Genomic DNA, 9,628 nt, shown 5'->3' with positions numbered 1-9,628 from the left:
AATACGGCGGCGGCTATGCAACCGGGGGCCCTGTATGCGGCACACGTTGTTGTTCGCTTTCCCCCCACCCACGCAGCACAGTGAAAATAATGCCCATCCGCGACGACGGCCGCCAGACGCACACATTGCTGTGCGTGCCCGTCGTCCCTCGTGCACCGCACACGTTGCGCGTACTATACGGGGTGATCAATTTAACTTGAGACACTGCATGCTTTCTGAATCGGTTATGAACAAAATTAAATTTTTATACACAAAGAACATTTTTTAATTGAATTATTAACAATTGTAAGCAGCAGACAATCAGTGGTTAGTCTGAAGGATTTGGAGGGTGTTAACCAAAATATTTAGTTTTATAATTTTACGTTTTGTTGTAAGTATAAAATTTGACAAAAAGTCATTTTTGTAAAAACAATGACTTATGCAGTTTTTGAAATGAACAGTGCAATTGAAATGGAAATATTATAAATTAATTTAACTTTTTAAAATGAGATTAATTCGCTGAAATTTTTGACTGGTCAATAACCAATTTTGATTAGTTATTTTAAAAGTTTAACAAGTTAGGACAGTAATACTTCATTCCACTCTTTTTCCTGTCCTAAACAAAACGAAAATTGTCTAATATTTTTAAATAACATGAACTCCAAAAAGATAAATTAAAAAAATTGTTATTATTTACAAACAATTGATCGCTCTGTATAATACAGAACTACTATGTTATGTACATCAAGTGGTGGCGGCGCCGAAACGTTTGAAACCAGAGAAGATACTCGGATATGGGAAGGCTAATAAGTCAAATTTATACTGTTCATAATATAATTTTAAAATTAAGTATATTTTGAACCCGTTAAAATACCAAATAGCCATCACAGTAAGGTTGCAAGTTGCAGGCCAAAGCTGGGCAATAAGTATGAACATTGATGCAAGTATCGTTAACTCAAACTCTTTATTAGATTAATCGGTTGGCCAAATAATTGATCAATATTTGTTTGATACTATGACGAGATTTCTTAAGTACCTACAAATTGAAATGAAAACAGGAATGAAATTTGATGGCTTGGCTGCATTTAGGCAACTGCTAGGGACGACAAGAACGACGGATGTTACCAAACGATGACCGCATAGGTTATCACCGCCGTCGTCATCTTATTATTATTACTACACTAAAACGAGACGAGCCTATGGAGAGAAATTAAAAATAATAACACCGGGTGTGGTTGGAACGCCATCTGTTCCGGGCAATGGTACTGGCGTGCATGTGTTGGGATCAAAGGTCTTGACATTCACCCAATAGCCTGAGCCAAATGACTCAACCTTTGTTTCATTGACAATAAAACCGATGGAATAATTATGGTATTTTCGTGCCGGGTTAACGTTCGTTTTGACTATTTATTAAAATCTCGTTGAGAGTGCATTTATTCATGCAGATCATGCTTAGAGAACTACATGGAACTTTGAAGAGTTGAACGACATTACCTGTTTAGTTGCTGCGAAAAAAAAAAACACATTTCAAACAGACGTTGACACTACCGAAAAAGCACAAAAAATCAAGGCTGTGGTTTTCCATAAGTAATTCGGCACTAATGATATAATATTAATGATTACCCATAAGATGTATAAATTTCAGGAAAACTCTAGTTTTGTTATAATAAAATTACAATTCAAATTTCTATTTCACAATAATATCAAATAGTTTTTAATAGTAGATTTTTAAACAATTATTGAGGTACTAATTTTAAATGGTCTATAATGGTTTTACGATTTGCATATTAGTATAATAATCGCCCTATTCGTTTTTTGGCAATACAAGTACAACGGTTGGCAACATGTGAGTTAACAGTGTCGTTTGGGTTGACTAATATAAATTATTTAAGGCGAATACGAAAAAGATATCGTTGGGTACTATTTATTTAAAATAATTTTAATTATATTATTGTCTTTGATGTAGATTTTATGAACTGCAGCGAAGCGTTACTGTACGTTTACATACTCTTGGAGTTCATTAAAAATGTCAAGTCTGTAAAACATAGTGGACATCATTAGGTATTAAAAGTATAAACCGTCGTTAAGTAAAGTAATTAAATAGTTGTCTAGCATGTATCCGCCAAGCTGAATGATTTACATTAATAAAATTACCAAACCGTAAATGCGCATGTTAAATAATATTAAACCGAGCAATTATTTTGTAAGAATATAAATCAGGCGTTAGATGAAACTATTAAATCCGAAACCTGTCAAACGCAAAACTATTCAAATAAACTTGATTTCCAAACAGATTATACTTATATCGGCAGCAAATTGCACTTTATGTTATTGAAATAATATCCGAGGGAGTCCGGCTTAAACAAAACCTCTAAATAAACTCTCTTGATAAACCTCTATTGCGAGAGTTGTTACAGTTGGAACTAATGATCGCTTTCCGAATGTCAACGGGTGCCAAGTCGTTTTGACATCTGTCTTCTATTCTCTACTAGATACAATTGATGAATTCCGCGTTGGCTTCCATTAATATTGCTCCGCCGCAAAGTCGTTTGTCTTTTAGCAACCACATTCGAGTAGACTATGCTGCCTTAATCGTTTGGAGATCTTAATTTCGGATATCCGAAACCGTCTTGCCGTTTAGAAGTACAAGCGCAACAAAAATAATAACAGTAATGTTTACCCACATAATGTGGTATTATCATTAAAATATATAGTAAACTCGAACTACTTTTTACTATAGTTAATTTAGGCCGCCTACGTTAACATTTGACAGCTTAATATACCTAAACATTAGTTTTGTCGTGGAATGAGACTGTGTGCACTGGTTTGGCACAATATCATTACATACCTATATATTATTTGTTTGTGCTGTGTCATGTTATCCAGTAGCTTTCCCGGATCTACTTTATGTACCTACGCGGGTATACATTAGTATAACATACTTGCGCGGTGCCCACAAATGTAGCAATTATTAGTTTGGAGAAAAATCTACACCGGTCATAAAGTACACAAATCGCAGTAAACACAATAAAGCAATCAACGACCATGATGTACAAAACCTGCATTCAAATAATATCATGGACAATACAAATGATCACAATGTAAAATAGCATTATGGCATTTGCGTTTGAAATAGTATGTGCAAGCAAAGTGTATTATTGTACTAATAATTTCAAGTTAGTTAATAGCGAAAATTGCAATCAAAATCTGAAGCAAAATTTAGTTTATTTTATTATTACAATTTTTACATTAAGTATGTTGTTATCGTTAGTAAACATTTAATATTCTACTAAAAACTGTCATATTTCATTCATTATTGTACATTTATTTGATTTTGTCGATTAAATTACATTAAACATTACCGCTATAACTTAAGTTTAAAAAAATAATAAACAAGACTTTCCCAAGTACATAGTAACGACCGTGCGTCGCTTTTAGGTGTTTATCTTAGATTTGAATTTTTTTTTGCAGTATATCAATATTCTCTTTACATAAACTAAAATTACAAAAAAAAAAACATGGACATGACCCATTTTGGCAGTCTGGTACATTGGCGTTCTTCTGGTGCGCAACTTGAGTTAACAAACAGAAGGGCAGCTCTAGGAAAAGACAAATAATTATGTTCTTAACGTATGTTTTTTTTTTTCAACTAAGTAGTACAACAACTGGGTTTGACCGCCTTTAGGGTCATCGCGTCATAATATACTCCTAGCTGTGAAACGCGGTAGGTGCTCGACGACCGTAGGTTGTAAAAATTATAATTGTAATCAATATGGAGAGATCACTTTACGATCGAGATCAATGTCGAGAGAGCGGCGGTGTTACGTCGTCGCGCGGTTATTTTAATTTTTTTTCATCACTTCCCAACATTTGCATCAGACACGAGGGCGTGAAGCTAGCATAAACGATTGCTTCGCGGACGGCCGATAGCGTTGCCAAAACCGTGGCGAGCACGCCGGCCAGCACCAACAGTGTCGGCAAGATCAAGTGCCGGACTTCGGTGGCGGTCGACGACGACTTGGCGTGGCCGGGAAACGTACGGTAACAGCACACTCCGGCGCGGGGAGATGACGTGGCCTTCGACCGGCTAAGCGACCGTATCCTGGCGTACAGTATTGGCGGCAGTATGAACATCAGCGGACCCGTCAGCAGAGTGCCGACCAAGCCCATTACCAGGTCGAACCTGGGCACGGCCTCTCCTATCAACACGGCCGCCATCATGACGGACGACCTGAGCGCGCATCTCTTCCAACTGAACTCTAGATTAAACAAAACAAATAAAAAATAAATAAAAATTAGGTAGAATATCGTATTTTGCGTCGTTGAGTATAGGGTTTTTCTGTTGTCGAAACAAATAATGCTGTTCTTGAGCCAATGCAATCGCGTGTAAACCGGTAGAGAACAGATTCGTCGTGGGACACCTGTATATATTATGCTTATTTTATTGGTGGCCAAAAAGAGTATTATTTATAGTTTTTAAAACAAAATAATATGAGTTATTTAAAATTTACAAATTACAGTCACGTTTCGTACTAAATTTTGAATTTTCTTCTAGTTGGGGCTTTTTATTAGTAAAGTATAAGTATAGTAAAGTTATAGTAAGTATATTAAAATAAAGTTATAGTAAAGAGTACAATATTTGGAAAACTCTCAAGGGGAACGGAAAGCGCTATTTATTAAGGGACAAAAGATAGGCAATATTTGACAAAAATTTATCTAGTAACTATTTTAAGTATGCCGACTAATTTGAATGTGAAAAGTTTTTTCAGTTATAAAACTTTTTAAGTTATTTTTCTCCGAGTTATGGCGAAAGTTTAATAAAAAATTACTTTCGTAGAAGTCATTTTCCGGCGTACTTATTGGTGGACAGAATACAATTTTTATTTTTTCATTTACTATTTGCTCTATGAGGACTAAAAGTCTGATTTTTGATTTAGCTATCAAACAATTTGTTAGATTTATTAGATTAAATACCATAAAAAATAAAAATATTAAGGCTTGTAATACAAATTTTGAAAATAGAAATTTAAAAATCGGACTTGTAGCCTCTATAGAAAAGATGTTATACAAAATTACACTCATATTTTATAACAACAAAAATATATTTGAAATCGGTTCGGTAGACACTTCAAAATATGACTTCTTGTTTTAGTCTTTATTTGTACATGATTTGACGCTCTCCGTTCCCTTTAACCACAAAAATAACACACTTTAGGGTTAGATAAACATAAATTGTCGAGGTAAGTTAAGACAGCCGATTTAGTAGATGAGAAGGGACGAAGAAAAAAATATAAGATCGTTTATTGTGTTTATTTTCCAGGTATCTTAAGGGGTTTAACGATAACGTTTAAATATACAGTACAACTCTGGTTGCGTCAAAAAGTAATAATTTAAAATCTTTATTAGGTAGCACCAAAGTTAAAATAGAGGTAGAGAGGAAAAACCGGGGATTTATAAAATACAACGGGAAGAATGTGATAAATGTTATGTTGGCCAGACACGAAATATTAGGGTTAAGTTCAAAGAACATATATAAGGAACATACAAAATCAAGAAGTGTACAATTCTCTTGTTGCAGAACATATTTTATTGGATACTAATCCAAATAATAAATGTAAATAACTCTAAATAACTTAACATTAGAGAGGCAATAGAAGTGAAGTGAAAAACAAGAACAATTTATTGAGCTGGGTCTTAAGTTCCAAGATTAAAATTCCTAAAAACAAATGTCGACGATGAGTCATCACTACCAGTATGATGTTGCTATATTATAGACGTATAAACGGTAGTTGTTTGCTCATAATCAGTCTCAGTCAGTAAACGCTAAAGTGTATGCATGTGTTTTGAGGTTAAGGTTTTAATAATAACTTAATATTTTATTATTTACTAGTATTTGGATTTTTCGTAACGCTTTTTGTGGGGTTAAACGTATTATTATTCTATGCTAAACAATATCAAACTTAATAAAACCTCTGGATAGGTTGAAATAGTGTTCGATATTCTGAAACAAAGCAGTGGTGCTGACCACCGTGGACATGCATATCTGTAGAGTAACCAACATTATGTCCGCGTTCAGCACTCGACTCTCGGGGAGTTCATCGAGCAAATTCGAACTCAATTTTCCTCCGAATTGCATATATCCAATAACCGTGGTGACCACGAACAGCGTGCACGTGACTGTAAATTTAGAACGAATTTATTACAGTAAAATAATCATTTGTTACTGTCGTCAATCGGCAAATCGTTATTATCAATGACGCCTTACTGAAAAATGCACTGACGACTACGGTCGGTAGCTTTTGCTTATTGACCATGTCCATTTGCACGGTGAGCACCAAAGGGTGTACGTCAAACTGAAATTATAAACAAAAAATGTATACTCGACGCAGGCCTTTAAATGGGGGATCTCAAGTGACCTGGAAAGCTAATATTCCATAAGCCAAAGCCACAGCGTCCCACGTCGGGTCGGGTACCGGAACGTACATTTCACTCTCCGTGTTCAACATTGCTATCCAGGTTAGCACACACACTGAACTGACAGTGAATACTGAAATCGAAGCAAGCCACCTAACATAAAAACGTTTTGACAAAAAAAATATATATATACCTTTGGGTGGGGAAAATGCAAAATTTTGAGTAGATAAGTACATTAGTGTTGGGAGAGAAATGACTTGTAGACGTGTGAAGTGACTATAGTTGTATTAGGAATGTTGTATTTGGTTTTTGGGTAAGCCAGTAACAGGAAAAGTAAGAAAGAATATAGTTTGGGTCTGTTTGACAAAAAGATAGAGGAATTAGATGAATAACCAGTCAAGCGAGATTAAAATGGAATGTATTTAAACTAGAAATCTCACCTCTCTCTTAACACAATAATTGTGACTGAATTACGAAATATCAAAACCAATTCTATACACCACAATACTTTTTTTTAAAAGAAAATTTCACGTGGTCAACCTGGCTAATGCAATTTTTGTGTAATTTTTCATAGCAAAGTTAGAGGGAGCGCTGCGATCGTTGGGGACAAATAGAGAGGAGCGCTTGGGTGGAGCTCGAGGAGCTTGGTTAACAAACAAAACTGGTGTAACACCCAGAAGTTATATTTGCATTGAAGTCCTGTGGGATCTCGAACTGACCCGGACTGCAGACATTTGGAGTAAAACCAAAGGAATACAATCGGAAACGGTGGAACCACAAAGGTGTACTTGACTTGTCAGACTTTAGTCGATGCAAATTTTTGTATTTTAAGACTTACTTCATGTCTTTCGGGCTGCCGAGCCAGAGCGGCGGGCACAGCACCAGTCCGATGATGACCAGCCATATGCACAAGGATATGTCGGTATTGCCGTCGGACGCCTTCGTTCCCAGCACGTGGAGGTTGTACGCGGCTTAAACAACACTGTTTTAGATACGGCCAGAGTCCGAGTAAATGCAATCAAGGAAACTTACCGATTATCAAGTTCGGTATGGAAGCACCGAACACGGTCACGTCCAACATGACCGACACCAGACGTTTGACGTGGTGGCCGAACACGAGCTCGGCGAGGGCCGCGTACGGATACCTATTCGTTTAAGAAACAATAACAGCTGTTAAGAACATGATGAGATCCACACGGACAGAGATAGACGGAATGGATTACGATCAATGAAATATAAAAAAAAAAATGAATTTAATGACATTTTAGAACCTATTTTTAATATATATACCGTTACTATATGTATGATAAATTAAAAAAAAAAAAACATTCACAGGATGTTACAATATTATGAATGATTTCCTCATTCGTTTGAAAACGATTATTTAGTTTGAAGAATTATTTTTTTTAAGAAAAATTGGATTTTGTGTCGACCAGGATGTTCCGGATGTCCGGAAGAATCCGGATTTTCACAAAAAAAAATATGCTATTTAAGCCACCTAAAAATCGAATAAGTGTTGAATATTTTTACAATAAAAAGCTGTGTACCTAAGTAAAATGTTTTTGATTAAAATGTAAAAACACAACACCAAAAAGATAAGTGGCTTTTGGATTTCGGATTTGTTGAATCCAAAAGCAATTTATAGTCAAAGGTAAGCGTTTTTTAAAACAATTTTCGTCAAAACATTTTACTTTGTTACACAGCTTTATATTGTATTAACATTTAATATATTTTATACGATTTTTAAGTGGCTTAAATAGGTTTTTTTTTTGTAAAAATCCGGATTCTCGGATTTCCATCACTGGCAGTTCCAACGGCACGTGTAAAATGTAAATCGAAATTTTTAACAAGCTTAAATACTGGGATTAGGTACTTTTAATCAGTATTTCCATCTGTAATTAATGATGTTTTAACGGATAATAATGGATTACTTGTCCTATTGAAAATTACCATTGTCTACCACTGCACTCAATATACGGAAAGAGTATGGCCTATAGTCTGCTGCTTATGAAAATGTCCACTAGCACTGCCATTTTGTGAACAGTTATTGTTTTGTCCGTGAAATTTGTTATTTTTTTTTTATGATTTATCAAATTTATTTAATCGTCACCTAACTTGTCTGTGATATGACGGTGTTATCATTAGCTAACCTAACGTTTTAACTTAATTTTGCGTTCCATAATATTTTATTGAGAGTTCAGTGTGTCTACTGTTATAATATTGTTGTGTAGCTGGTAGGAAACTACCGGGTGGTGGTTAATAATCACCGGTTTTTGTTCACGATGTCGGGGTCGATTTGCTCGGCGATGATCCAGCACTTGCCCAACAACACGGCCGTGTACACTTGAACCACAAAAACGCAAACGGCCAACGGTATTCCTGACCATCCTGCGGGAGGCACATAGTAATTATTATGATTATCGTTTGTTTTTTTCTTCCTATTTAAACCCGACCGAAAGGTGCGACACCGCAATAATTATTATTATTATACCGGCAACGTGTATACATTATATTTTTATTTAAATTTGTAATAACATTAGGTGCATACTGACTCTATTGGACTCACCGCATTTTATTATGGGGCCGGGCAACACCACGATGGGGAACACACCGAACAAATCGACAATGCACATAATCGCAAACGGCACGGTCAAACCGGCAGAGTTCACGTTCATGGCTATTATATTTTTTTATTCTATACGAGATGAGAGATGAGAGATGTAAGTAAATAACGCGATGTAAGTCGTTCACGCGGTCAACATTGTTGGCACACTGAACACGAGTCTCTCCCCCGGTAGTTCCCTCATCAGGTATGACACACGATCCCGGTTATGCAACAAAATATTACACCACTGCGGTAGTAGTGGCCGGCCGTGAAACCCTATGCTACACCGAGTAACCTAATACCACCTACGCACTTACACAAAATGTTTCACACAACAGACATTGTTGATATGTATGATTTTCAAGTCAGTACAGAGTTAGCGTTAGGCGAAGTTCGGTCAAAGTAGTCTTTGACGATTTCACGAAATTTAGAAAAAAAAAAAAAAAGTTAAAATGTTTCTTAAAAAGTGGTTTTATCCATTTTATTAGCTAAAAAACTGAGCCGAACGTAATCTGTCCAAGGAAAACGTGTGTTACGCAACGTTATAGACAAAGAATATAAAATTATAATTATAATAGTTAATACGATGTTATATTATAAGGTATACATCCGATCAATACACCGTTTTGG

At 35.6% G+C, this 9,628-nt stretch overlaps 1 protein-coding gene across 1 annotated transcript; it reads right to left on the bottom strand.

Annotated features, from left to right (window-relative positions):
* Nucleotides 1-3,242: 3,242 nt before the first annotated feature.
* On the bottom strand, nt 3,243-9,154 carry LOC126846425 (uncharacterized). Its single transcript, XM_050585806.1, has 8 exons — nt 8,960-9,154; nt 8,661-8,781; nt 7,426-7,538; nt 7,232-7,364; nt 6,396-6,546; nt 6,245-6,332; nt 5,950-6,156; nt 3,243-4,238 (listed from the first exon to the last, which is right to left on the bottom strand). Exons 1-8 carry the CDS (start codon nt 9,066-9,068, stop codon nt 3,817-3,819), a joined length of 1,344 nt encoding a protein of 447 aa, XP_050441763.1. The 5' UTR covers nt 9,069-9,154; the 3' UTR covers nt 3,243-3,816.
* Nucleotides 9,155-9,628: the final 474 nt, after the last annotated feature.

This window comes from Adelges cooleyi, unplaced genomic scaffold, assembly GCF_023614345.1.
Source record: "Adelges cooleyi isolate 19-005CV unplaced genomic scaffold, UGA_ACOO_1.1 ACOO_flye_CR_arks_rails_tigmint_CR_PRNA_9, whole genome shotgun sequence".
Lineage (NCBI taxonomy): Eukaryota > Metazoa > Arthropoda > Insecta > Hemiptera > Adelgidae > Adelges > Adelges cooleyi.
The sequence above is the reverse complement of the archived record's forward strand: the minus strand, read 5'-3'. Positions and strand labels throughout refer to the sequence as shown.

Bases quoted from the DNA above. Each gene is read 5' to 3' on its own strand.
- LOC126846425 (XM_050585806.1), bottom strand. From the start codon at position 9,068: ATGAACGTGAACTCTGCCGGTTTGACCGTGCCGTTTGCGATTATGTGC. The intron at 8,782-8,959 runs GTGAGTCCAATA...TGCCTCCCGCAG, and splicing joins CGGCCCCATAATAAAATGCG to GATGGTCAGGAATACCGTTG. The intron at 7,365-7,425 runs GTAAGTTTCCTT...GTGTTGTTTAAG, and splicing joins CATACCGAACTTGATAATCG to CCGCGTACAACCTCCACGTG.